Source organism: Myxine glutinosa, chromosome 2, assembly GCF_964187855.1.
Source record: "Myxine glutinosa chromosome 2, kmMyxGlut1.1, whole genome shotgun sequence".
Taxonomy (NCBI): Eukaryota; Metazoa; Chordata; class Myxini; order Myxiniformes; family Myxinidae; genus Myxine; species Myxine glutinosa.
Window position 1 is genome coordinate 128,881,593 of NC_136262.1, and position 12,771 is coordinate 128,894,363.

At 48.0% G+C, this 12,771-nt stretch overlaps 1 protein-coding gene across 2 annotated transcripts in view; it reads left to right on the forward strand.

Annotated features, from left to right (window-relative positions):
• Positions 1-8,307: 8,307 nt before the first annotated feature.
• The window catches only part of TBC1D2B (TBC1 domain family member 2B), a 43,887-nt gene continuing 39,423 nt past the window's right edge, over positions 8,308-12,771 (forward strand). Inside the window, exons 1-2 of one of the 2 annotated variants that reach the window (XM_078771650.1) lie at positions 8,308-9,046; positions 10,546-10,687. In XM_078771650.1, coding sequence (XP_078627776.1) covers positions 8,621-9,046; positions 10,546-10,687 — 568 coding nt within the window. In that variant the 5' untranslated portion in view covers positions 8,308-8,620. The remainder of the gene's footprint in view (positions 9,047-10,545; positions 10,688-12,771) is intronic. The other variant, XM_078771649.1, reaches the window with a different exon arrangement.

Sequence of the window (12,771 nt, forward strand, 5' to 3'; positions counted from 1 at the left end):
AAATGGGGGAGGACATAAGGTGCGGGTTGAGCGAAGAGGTCGCAAAGGGACGCGACGAAGTAAAGCAGTGCGAGGAACGCAGGGAGAGTGAGGTAGAGCAGAGCGCGGCTAAAGTGACCGAGGGGATAGAAATCGCGACTCGGGGTGTGGAAAAGCCGACGGCCGCCGAATTGGACAGGGAAAATTCATGTGCGCCAGCGGTTGTCGAAGAAAAAGAAATCAAAGAAATCGTAGTTGAAATTGGGGCCGAAGAGACGGCAGAAATAGAGGAAATAGCATCGAGGGAAGAAATTAAATGCACTCAAAGTCTGGATTTGCATTGTGATGTCATGCTTCCTCACAAAAATGAAGGTTTGCAGGTGCGGTTGCTGGAGAAGAAGGTCCCGAAGGTGAGTAGGGGTGTGTATGGCGCGAAAGGTTTGGCGCGAAAAGATTTTTGGCGCGCTTGGGATCGCGACGAAACCCGGGCGCGCGTGGAACGTCTGTGGTGCGATGTGTGAAGGTGAATGGCACGTGTGTGTGAAAAAAGTGTGCGCCAGAGCGCGAGTGTGTAACAGGAGAGTGTGTTACAGAGTGCGAGGGAGAATGCACACCGGGGTGTATGTGGGAAGAGTGTGTCGGAGACGAGTGTGAGACAGAGTGTGCAATGGCTGAGGAGAGTGTGTGGGAGTGCACACCAGAGCATGTGATTGGGTGTGTACCAGGAGAGTGCACACCCGTGGACGTTATGGGGTACGTAACGGAGGGGTGTACATGAGTGTGTGCGATGGCCGAGTGTTTTACGGAGTGTGTAACAGAGAAGTGTGTGGTAAGGGTGTGTGTGAAGGAAAAGTGTGTAACGGAGTGTGTGGAAGGTTTGAGTGTGCCTAGGTGTACAGGTGCGAGTGCGGTGTGCGAGAGAGAATGCACACCAGAGGGCGCGAGAGGAGAGCATGCTGTAATAGAGTGCAGGGAGTTTATGGGAGGCGCTGGAGCGCCTCGTTGTGCGAGTGAGGAATGGGTCGCGTGTGTTGAGAACGCGGCCCGAGCATCGACGCAGACCGGGGCAGGGTTTAGCGCGACGTATAGCCGACACGAGCCCTCGGTGCATGGTGTGCTTTGTGTGCAGCGGCGGGGATCGTTGCCGCGGTGGCGTGCACGATTCATGCCGGGCCCCGCCCTGTATGGTCGGTGCCGAGCCTTGGCGGGAAAGGCGATCGGCACAGTTCGAGGGGAGTAAGGAGAGGTCGGAGCGGCGCCCCCTGGCGGCCACGGTGCTCCGACCATGGGCAATTGGGCCATCGCGCATGGGACCGCAAGGCATCGCGCAGAGATGGAGCCTTGAACCTTGGCCCAAGCATGCCTCCTCCCCTGAATCGAAATGCCGGACGGACCCAACCAACAGGCGACCAACCACCCGCATGCATTGTTTGGCTTTTTGAAGCCGAGCTGTGATGCCGAAAATGTATTGCCGCACGGAGAGGCTCGAGTACAGTGGACGATTAGCCATCGTGTTGGCGAATGGTACCCTGTGTGGGGGAGTGGTGGTTTCGCCATTCCTCACACATCTTGGGGCACATGAGCAGTAGATTATGGGGTGGCAGTGTAAACTAGCCGAGGGCGGGCTAGGTTAATTGTTAGGGGTTTAGAAGGATGACAATAGGAGACTGAGAGTTAAGTAGTGACTTTTGTACAGGTAGAGGGGACGTAGTTAGATTAGGTGGATGATAATGGCGAGGGAGTGCTTTGTGTAAGGGAAGATGGGGAAGCACAAGGTCTAGGGGAGAAGTAGTCAGTTATATGATGCTGTGTGTGTGAGGATGAGCTTGAGATTTAGGCGAAATGAGGAATTGGTTGGGGATAACCAGAGGTGGTGTATTGAGGACGAATAGAGTGTGTTGAAGTGAATTGACTTGCATGGTGTGCAAGTGGGGAACAGGTGTGTGAGCACAAGAGGTGCGCAAGAGAGCTTGCTGTGTGTGAGAATATTTGGTGTGGAATGCTTGGTGCGGGATAGAAGGTGTGGAATGCATGGTGCGAAGGAGTGAATGGGGGGAGATGGACCCTTTCACGAATACCCGGGGTGGGTAGTTTAATGTCAGGTAAAATGTCAGGTAAAAGAGGGCTTAGGTAAATTGTTTGGATATTAACATCTGTGGTGCAGGAAGTAGCAGGAAGTGCTTGGTTGGGTGCATGAGTCTGTGGAATGGCTGGGCGTGTGGGCTTTGTTGGTGTGTATGGTTATTGGAGCACTCCGCCACTGGTAGTCTGTCGGCCAGGTGAGGCCGCAGGTAGGCTCTGGGAGCCGGTTAGGGTCGTGAGTAGTGTTCAGTGGGGCCCGAGGATCCCAGGAGAGGACCCGGGTAGCCCAATGCCAGAGAGGGCATCAGAGGGGGTGAGAGAGCCAGGGGGGCCTTCCCCAATTTAGGTATTCGCAAGGAGCAAGGTAAACTCGGGTGGCAACTTCAGTGGCGGAGGTGCGCAGGTAGGTAGACCTGCTAGTGGAGCCACACGACCCAGCCCCGAAATTGTGCAAAGGCACAGTGTGAAAAATTGGGGAGTGAGACCCAAATTTGGAAGGCAACAGGTGGTCGATGGGAATCAGGTTTTTAGAACCACATAGTGTAAAGAAGGCCAATTGGCAGGGCATGACCCCGGGTTAGTTTAAAAGTTAATGTCAACTAGTGTAGCTAGGATTAGGAAAGCCCTTCGCACCATCCACATTCATTCACCAAGGTGACAAAACTCCACACCAGCACCCAGGCTTTGTAAATGATTTGAGTGAGTAAGACCCATCTCGACGTGAGAGTGACATTGTGGTTGTTCCATCTCTTCCTTCCTAGGAGGGATTGGAGACGAATTCGGTTTAGAGGGGGATATGGGAGACAGGACGTAGTGACGAATTTGTAAATACAGGGGAAGGGCAAGGGTAGGGTAAGCTGACATGGTGGGGGGGGGGGGGGGGGGAGGTACAAACGGTTAGGGAGGAGCTTGCTCTGCTCGCTCCCCCGCACCCCTCATGCTGCATTGCCTTGATTGATGTGTACCCTTGCGCCCTTTCCTTTGCTGACTGTGCTTTGTCTTCCTCCCCACCCATGGACCCACTTTGGAGGAGGAGTTGTGCAGCAACCTCGAACTGTGCCGCTGCACCTTGCTACACCTGTGCAGATGAACTGCGCAGTACTTTACTGCCGTACTCTTTATTATAACTTTGCTGCACATGTACAGCATTTGCTGCACCACATTACACATGGACCACATGTTTTGTGGCCTTACACTTTGCTGAGCAGTCATTTACTGCAAACTTACCTTGCATCTTCGGACCACTGGTTTTAAGTGGCATCAATGTCACGCAGTTGGACCACATAGGGTTGGCCCTGCTGACAAATAAAAACGAACACGGGTTCTTGTACATTTTATTCTTGGTGCCAGGAAAGAAGAACTGTAAGTTTTTTATTGCACACAGAAGAAGAAGCAAGAAGAAGATGCGGCCCAGCAGCAAATGGTGAACTGTGAACTCTTTTGATGAATGTGTTTTGTGTATTGGTGCATTGCTGTGCTTTTTCTCCCCTCGAATCTTCTTTCCACAAAAAAGAACAGGTCCTGGGTTATAGAAATGTAAATAATTAGGTTTTGTAATTGTAAATAAGATGCTGCCCACCGGCTTTATGTGTAGTTTGAGAATTATTTCCGCAATTCGGTTAGTTGTGGGTGCGAGTCTGTTAGTTAGTACACAATGCAGTAGGGGGAACATATTTAGTGTTGTAAAACTGTCGCATACATGGGTTAGAGTAAATGTAGAGGGGGAACCATATCTAAGTGTCACACATAATTAAAAGCTAGTCCCAAGTCTTGCTCAAAACCGGTCGTTCTCACTTGGGTAGGTTAGACTCGGGGACGAGTCTGACGAGGGAGGGGGGCAGTGCTGCGGTTTTGAGATTTGTACAGTAAAGTTCAATAAAGGTTAAAGGTTGCCCCCCATAGATAGTCACACAAGCAACATGTAGCCTCATTTGTAGTATTAGTTATGTCATAGTATGTGTAAGTATAGGCCATTTCCCCTAGTAATATCTGCGTTGTGTAAAGACATGAGTTAGGTCCCCTTTCATTTTTGCGTTCACCCTCCAATTCCACCTCAATGGGCATAATTGATCCCGCACCCCATTTGGCTGCCCGCAGCATTTGTTACGCTTTGGCTGCCTGCAGCATTTGTTACGCCTTGGCTGCCCGCAGCATTTTACTGCCCTTTGCTCGCTCACTAGTCGAATAACACGAGGTAGGCCTGAGAAGGAGGAGGAGTGCGGGGTCGGGGTGGGGTGGGGTCAAGGAAGCGCGTCAGAGGCGATGACGGTAAGAGCCACCAACCAACCAGGGCTCTAACGGCATGGCGTGAGGGGGCATGGAGAGGCGCATCTGGTGAGTTCTAGAGGGTTCGCGGGGCGTGCCTATATAAGTGATTGCACAAAGCCCTTGAAAGGACTGCACAGGACTGAAGCGAAGGACTTGAACGGCAGTGGTGAACAGGACTGATTGGCACGAGAGGAGTCGCAAGGGGAGAGTGCACGTGAGAAGACCTGTTGATCAAGAGGACTTTGGAGAACTTGATTCGCAGCACTCGCTTTGGAGGCATTGCACGATATCCCAAGTATAACGTACGCGCCGAAGGAAAGACAGCCAGACGCGCCGGTGGCAAGTAGCGCTTACTCCAGCCACTTGAGTAAACGCGGCAATAGCTGCCAGTGATCACCGCTAACCGCCGAAGTCCGCTCCCTACCAAATCGCCCCGTATTAACCCTTGAGCGCCAAACGACACGCGGAGAGCTCCTGCCCCTCTACTTACCATCTGCATGGGACGAGCCGGAGACCGGAGGGAGCTGCACGAGAGCCATCCCTGGACGTGGTGAACATCATCCTGCAGCTGCAAGCCCCGTGTGAGTGTGTCTGTGTGTGAGATGGGCCCGTTTGTCCTGGGGATTAAGTTAAGACTGTTTTAAGGCTGCACTGTGTCCCCTTTCTCTGGAATCCCTGTGTAGTGTAAATAAATCTTGTTATTCCTTTCTTCCCAATTCGATCGCCTTTGTGATTTCTGCATTGGCTAAGCATACGAACAAGATTGCTAGAACCGGGGTAACCATATAAACGGCACAGATCACGTGTATGCACCGCTCGGCGTCTCAGCACGCGTGATTCGTGCGGGGCTTATTTCCTCGTTTCAGGGCAGCGCAAGTAATTAGGTAATAGTGATTCTAGTCCTAAGACCCTATTTCGCGCTGTCCGGGAAGGACGTCATAGGTCCCGGGTCCCGTCGGCCAGTCAAAGACAAGGGGACTAATCCCCCCCTTGGTAAGGGGAGAAGGCCGGCGCAGAGATCCACAACAATATATATATATATATATATATATATATATATATATATATATATATATATATATATATATATATATATATTGTTGCGGATATGAGGATTGCATTTTTTTGATTGTGTGTATTGTATTGTGGTAAATTGTTGTGTAACATTGGTTGGATATGGCCCCTCCTGCCTCCAGAGTTGTGTAAAGGTAAAAAGGGCGTCCCGGTAGTTAATTCCATGAAACACCACATTGCAGGACACTATAAGACCCTTGTTCAGTAGCTTATATCTTATTATGTGTTTTAGAGTAAGGCCTTGTCTTCCAGTAACATGACACTCCATTGCACCAAGTAAAAGAGATAGATTCCCTTCATTCCCATTCCCAAAAACCTCCATTTCCCCTTTCGTCATTGCCAAGCCTCGATTGCCAATTACATCCCCTCCAAAGCCGCCATTGACCACGAGGCAGGGTTGGGGAAGAAAGGCGGGTCCCCACCTCGTCAGAGAGGGGAGGAGTGAGTCAGCCCCACTCAACCAACCACGAACAAGGGGTTGGACTTGGAGAGAAAGATCAAGGAGGTTCGCGAAGGTTGAGGGGCGGGGCCTATATAACCCGCTGCGGGACGTTCCCCAACAGATCACAGATGAGCTGAGAAAGGAGAGGAGCTTTTACACGAGAGTCGCAAACAGGGTCCAAGAGAGAGCTGGGTTGTGAGGTCCAAGAGAGTTGAGAGTTGCACCGTTATTGCGTGCGAGATACGAAAAGCCTTTGACAAAGAGCCGCTTCAACCAGCCCCGTTTCAACCAGTCGAGTGACCCTGCCGGCGTGCGCTGTAAAGCCGAATACAAGGAGCTGCCGGCGTGCGCTGTAAAGCCGAATACAGGAGCTGCCGGCTCCCCGCTTCGCGCCCGGAGTGGACCCGCTCGCTATGCCCTGTGATCCCACCTGTTCATCCCTCCAAACGATTCCTACCCTTCCATCCATTTGCGTACGTGAGTTTGTTTTGTTCGTGCTGTCCTGGGTAGGTAATTAAGTCCGTATAAGCTAGTAATTTTCACTGTGTCACCTGCGTTTTCATGTCACCTGTAAATAATCGTGACTGCTCTTTTTGCTTATGTGTGTGTAAATAATAAACCCCGTTACTCTTCTGTACGTCTTCTTCTTCTTCCTCTTTGCATTCGTCGTCTTAGTCTTTTCCACATTGAATATCTGTGGCGCGATACGGCCAACGTTTGGGTGAATCGGGTTTAGTCGGGGAACAACTGTTCGGCCGCGGTGCCTTCGCTCGGCAAACAACATCCTTATCCGCGGACCGTAACAATATATATATATATATATACACACACATATCTCTCTATATTATAAAAGAAAGTTTTTGTTTGTTTGTCTGCGCAAGCTAATCTCCTGAACGGTGAAAGATAGGAGGAAATTTCTAATACAAAAAATGTCGGGATGGGCCCCGGGAAGGTTTTAGGCTAGGTGGCGAGGCCGGTTGAGGCCGCTTCGGCCGGCCCGGGCCCATTTCGCAATTAAAAGCTGAGCTGAATTATCGTAGGTAGTCAATCTTCTACGGCCGCGAGTAAAAGCTGAATTATAGTAGTAAATTCATTCACAAAGAACCAAAAATGTCGGGACAGGCCCCGGGAAGGTTATAGGCTAGGTGGCAAGTCCGGTCGAGGCCGCGTTGGCCGAGCTGGGCCCATTTCACAATTAAAAGCTGAGCTGAATTATAGTAGTCATTCTTCTATGGCTGCGAGTAAAAGCTGAATTATAGTAGTAAATTCATTCAAAAAGAACCAAAAATGTCGGGACAGGCCCCGGGAAGGTTATAGGCTAGGTGGCGAGTCCTGTCGAGGCCGCGTTGGCCGAGCTGGGCCCATTTCACAATTAAAAGCTGAGCTGAATTACAGTAGTCATTCTTCTACGGCTGCGAGTAAAAGCTGAATTATAGTAGTAAATTCATTCAAAAAGAACCAAAAATGTCGGGACGGGCCCCGGGAAGGTTATAGGCTAGGTGGCGAGTCCGGTCGAGGCCGCATCGGCTGGGCTGGGCCCATTTCACAATTAAATGCTGAGCGGAATTATAGTAGTCAATCTTCTACGGCCACGAGTAAAAGGTGATTTATCGTAGTAAATTCATTCAAAAAGAACCCGGGCAATGCCGGGTGCTTTCGGCCAGTCTCTCTTCTCTCTTCTCTCTATATTATAAAAGTTTTTGTTTGTTTGTCTGCGCAAACGAATCTCCTCAACGGTGAAAGATAGGAGGAAACCTCTAATACAAAAAATGTCGGGACGGGCCCTGGGAAGGTTATAGGCTAGGTGGTGAGTCCGGTCGAGGCCCACCTCGGCCGGGCCGGGCCCATTTCGCAATTAAAAGCTGAGCTGAAATATAGCAGTCAATCTTCTACCGTCACGAGTAAAAGCTGAATTATGGTAGTAAATTCATTAAAAAAGAACCAAAAATGTCGGGCCGGGCCCCGAGAACGTTATAGACTAGGTGGCGAGTCCGGTCGAGGCCGCATAGGCCGGGCTGGGCCCATTTCGCAATTAAAAACTGAGCTGAATTATAGTATTCAATCTTCTACGGCTGTGAGTAAAAGCTGAATTATAGTAGTAAAATCATTCAAAAAGAACCCGGGCCACGCCGGGTGCTTTCAGCTGGTATACATATATATGCATATGACTGATATGAGCCAATGACACATCTCACTTCTCACTTTATAATGAATTGATCCCAGCTGCGGTTCCGAATCTAGGATTGTGTAATCATCACGATTATTGGCAGAAATTCAGGATGAGCTGCATATCCGGAAACCCGTCGCCATTTCTCACACAAGAGCAGATGAATGGCAATAAGTATCCATCAACGGACTGTTTGTCGGAACTCGGAAGTAAATGTTGAAGCATTTCACGACTTTCTTCCTTTTTCATGATGTGGAAATTTTGGGGGAGGAGTTGGAATTTTCTTGCTCTTCTTGAGTCTATAAATGAAGATCTTTAGTCATCACCGGTTTATTTTTTATTTTCCGAACGAGTCGAATGTATCAAAAAGGTTCTGTCGCGCCTTCAAGACTTGAGGTGTATCGCAGTGATTTGAGGACTCGTTGGCTGATTTCTCCGGCTTATCTTCTCAATTCTGTCGGTTCGGGTTCTTCTCCATAAATCTCTGAAAGCGAATTTCTCTTTCGATTGGAATTGTTTCTCGGAAGATCCTTATATTAAAAACAATCAACTTTGTGTGGAGGAAAACGTTTTAAAATCAAAAACAAGGAAGCGGCACGTAGGTGAGGATGGAGGAAAATAATACAGAAGTAATTGAGGCCGAAAATGAAGACCGGAGACCATCAGGACTGCACGCTGCGGATAAAGTGTGGTTTCGCAAGGCGGACAAGGAACCTAAGAAATGTGAAGCTGCAAGCGACGACGTGGACGACGATTTCGTGGTTCTCTCTGCTCCAGACGCCGCCGACCTGTCTCCTGGGGGACGCCTCTGCGGTTACCTGAACAAGATCGCCGGCCGGGGACCGCTCCGCGCCGCCAAGACCCGCTGGTTCTGCCTCGAGCCGCGCTCGTGCCGCCTGTACTACTACCGGACGGCGCGCGACGCGCGACCCCTCGGACACATCGACGTCGCCTCGGCGACCTTCTCCTACGAGCTGGACGCCGCACCAGGGCACTTTGTAATCCGTACGCCGTCCCGGGACTTTACTTTGCAGGCACGGCACGCACTCATGCACGTACTTGCTTCATTAACGTGGCCGTGTGTAGTGTAGAGTATTGTAGTGTGTTGATGTGTAGAGTATTGATGTGTAGAGTGTTGTGTAGTGTGTTGAAGTGTAGTGTGTTGAAGTGTAGTGTGTTGAAGTGTAGTCTGTTGAAGTGTAGTGTGTTGAAGTGTAGTGTGTTGAAGTGTAGTGTGTTGAAGTGTAGTGTGTTGATGTGTAGTGTGTTGATGTGTAGTGTGTTGAAGTGTAGTGTGTTGATGTGTAGTGTGTTGAAGTGTAGTGTGTTGAAGTGTAGTGTGTTGATGTGTAGTGTGTTGAAGTGTAGTGTGTTGAAGTGTAGTGTGTTGAAGTGTAGTGTGTTGAAGTGTAGTGTGTTGATGTGTAGTGTGTTGAAGTGTAGTGTGTTGAAGTGTAGTGTGTTGAAGTGTAGTGTGTTGGTGTAGTGTGTTGAAGTGTAGTGTGTTGAAGTGTAGTGTGTTGAAGTGTAGTGTGTTGAAGTGTAGTGTGTTGAAGTGTAGTGTGTTGATGTGTAGTGTGTTGATGTGTAGTGTGTTGAAGTGTAGAGTGTTGATGTGTAGAGTGTTGATGTGTAGATTAATTGATGTGTAGATTGTTGATGTGTAGAGTGTTGAAGTGTAGTGTGTTGAAGTGTAGAGTGTTGATGTGTAGAGTGTTGATGTGTAGATTGTTGATGTGTAGAGTATTGATGTGTAGATTGTTGATGTGTAGAGTGTTGATGTGTAGAGTGTTGATGTGTAGAGTGTTGATGTGTAGAGTGTTGAAGTGTAGAGTATTGATGTGTAGATTGTTGATGTGTAGAGTGTTGATGTGTAGATTGTTGATGTGTAGAGTGTTGATGTGTAGAGTGTTGATGTGTAGAGTGTTGATGTGTAGAGTGTTGATGTGTAGAGTGTTGATGTGTAGAGTGTTGATGTGTAGAGTGTTGATGTGTTGATGTGTAGAGTGTTGATGTGTTGATGTGTAGAGTGTTGATGTGTTGATGTGTAGATGTGTAGATGTGTAGAGTGTAGATGTGTAGAGTGTTGATGTGTAGATTGTTGATGTGTAGATGTGTAGAGTGTTGATGTGTAGACTGTTGATGTGTAGAGTGTTGATGTGTAGAGTGTTGATGTGTAGAGTATTGATGTGTAGAGTATTGATGTGTAGAGTATTGATGTGTAGAGTATTGATGTGTAGAGTATTGATGTGTAGAGTGTTGATGTGTAGATTATTGATGTGTAGAGTATTGTAGTATTGTAGTGTTGTATTGTAGTGTATTGTAGTGTATTGTGCAGTGCGTACCAGCTTTTATATTTTCGAAACTTTCAGTTTCATATTTCTCTGCTGGTAGTTTCCAAAAAATGTTGTTTTATTTTTATTTTTAATCACATAACTTATGGCGTTTTACGTGAACAAAACGAGTGATCTGTGTGTTTTCCTCCTGACCGTTGATCACGTAACACGTGTGTCTGCCCTGCTGTTTCCATCAGGCGACCAATCGAGAGATCATGATGTATTGGCTTCAGGAGCTCCAACATTTTCGGAGAGAGTACAGTCTGACTCAATCGTCTGGGTTGACTCCACATGGTGTAACAGCTTCAACCATGGATGCAGAGGGGACTGGTAGGCAAGGTCAGTGTGTTTTGTGCACACTACTTGAAAACTTTGGTAGTCTGTTGCTCAAGCTTCACCGGAGTGGACTATAGGTTTGCTCTCCCTCCGCCTGTCCGTCCCACCTGTGGTGTTCTGCACTTTTTTCCCATACCCGTTAACATATTGAATTGAAACTTGGTCCGTGGCTTTATTTTGATAAGTTACAGAACAAGGTTGAGTTTTGGGACGTTTCGTCAATTTTTTTCCGGAGTTATGCCATTTTTGGACCTTGAGAAAATATCACATTGGTAGGGGACATGTATTGCAAAGTAATTGTCGCTCTTGGTATTACTGAGCTGTGTATAATTTACAATATGGGGCTGCAGGGTGGCCTCCAGACTCTATAGGTATGCCCACTCATCTCGAAGCTGTCGTGCACGGGTTCGAATCCCGACCCAGCTATCGACCTGTAATCATGGTGTTTCACAGTTCGGGTGGTGATTCATCGATGTGTGTGCCGTCCCTCGGATGTACATTAAACATGGCGTCCCGGCTGCAGGCATTCGTTGCTGGGTGTTAAAGATCCCACGGTGTGCTTCATGAAGAGTAGGCGAGTTATCGCCAGCATGCTGAACAGATTCCCAATTCCTGCGCTATCAGTGGAGTATCCTTTGTCGGAGTGGTGATCCTTCTCGGGTTGTAACGTGTAACCCCAGCAAAGAAACTGCTTCGGAAAAACCGACACTTTGTATATCGAGCATGGTGAAATGACCTTTGACCTTTCTTTATTTAAAAAACTTTTCTGCATTTTCTGTGACATTTTAATCATCCAGCTAAATAATCACCTTGATTTTGCTGATAGGTAGGTTAATACAAATAATAAAATATACATTATCTTTATACCCCTTTAAAAATACTTTATATATATATATATACACAAGAGGTAGGGTCTTCGACATATGAGGCGACAGTAGGGGGTTAAAAGGCAACAAACTGAGAGTGGGGCCACAGTCGGATGCAAAATAAGCATCGGAATGAATGAACAAGAAGAGAGGGATGAGGGATCAGCAGAGTGGAATGAAACAGTAACCTGTGAGTAAAATGGTTGGGTAAGGTAGGGTTATTGGGGATACAAAAGGGGAAGGGGGGGGGGGGGGGTGCGTGATGTGAGACGGCGGTGTACCGCTTGATTGAAATTATGAAAGGAAGAGTGCGATTGAACCCCCGCAGGAAGCAAAAATAGTGAGAGCTTGCTTTGTATTCTTCAACATCCAGGAGATATTTGTGATGCTGGGGCCCCGGCTCATAAGAGAGAGAGCGATAGTCCATTAAAGTACAAAGAAAGGCCTTGTAGGCATTGAGTAGTTCTGATTTCTCAATAAATTATTTTGAACAACGGAAGGTGCTCAGTCTGCAGCTGCCTTTGGAGTCTGCCAATAATCGGTCGTCGATGATAGAACCGAGATTTGTATTAGATCTTGTTTAGCTAAAGTAAAAACCCTCACCATGAACCATACGTAACCAAAAGCCATGATGTCACTGCAGTCATACTGGCTGCCGATGATATGAACCAAGTGCAAGCCACAAGTTTGAAACATGTGTGATAGGAGGGAGCGTGTGGGTCTGGGTGAAGTGTTATTCAACGTTAAATTTTACGTTGTTCAACATTTGCTTTTTTTTTTTTTAAATGGTTGATAAGCGTACAATTCTACATGGCCAGCTGATTCACCCAGACCTTGAGGGGGCATCATGTGTCGAAATGTCTTCTGCATAAATTGAAACGCAACTCGATGGGTTTTTGTCATGTTTCGATGATTGGCTCGGTGAGTAGAGAATGTTCCACTCTCCTGATTATGGGTTGACATTCCCCTCCTGGTGTTGGGCTAGCGGCTAGGGTGCCGGCTTAGGATCCTAGGATCCTGGGTTCGAATCCCGGTCGATCGCTGAATTAACGCCAGGGGGGTTGACTCAGCCTGTCATCCTTCCGAGGTCGGCAAATTGAGTACCAGTTCACTGGTAATTCCCTGCTTGTCGTTAAAGGCGGCAAAAAGGGTTGGCGTCAGGAAGGGCATCCGGCCGTAAAACATTGCTTCAAAAAGGGGACCAAAAAAACAACAACAACC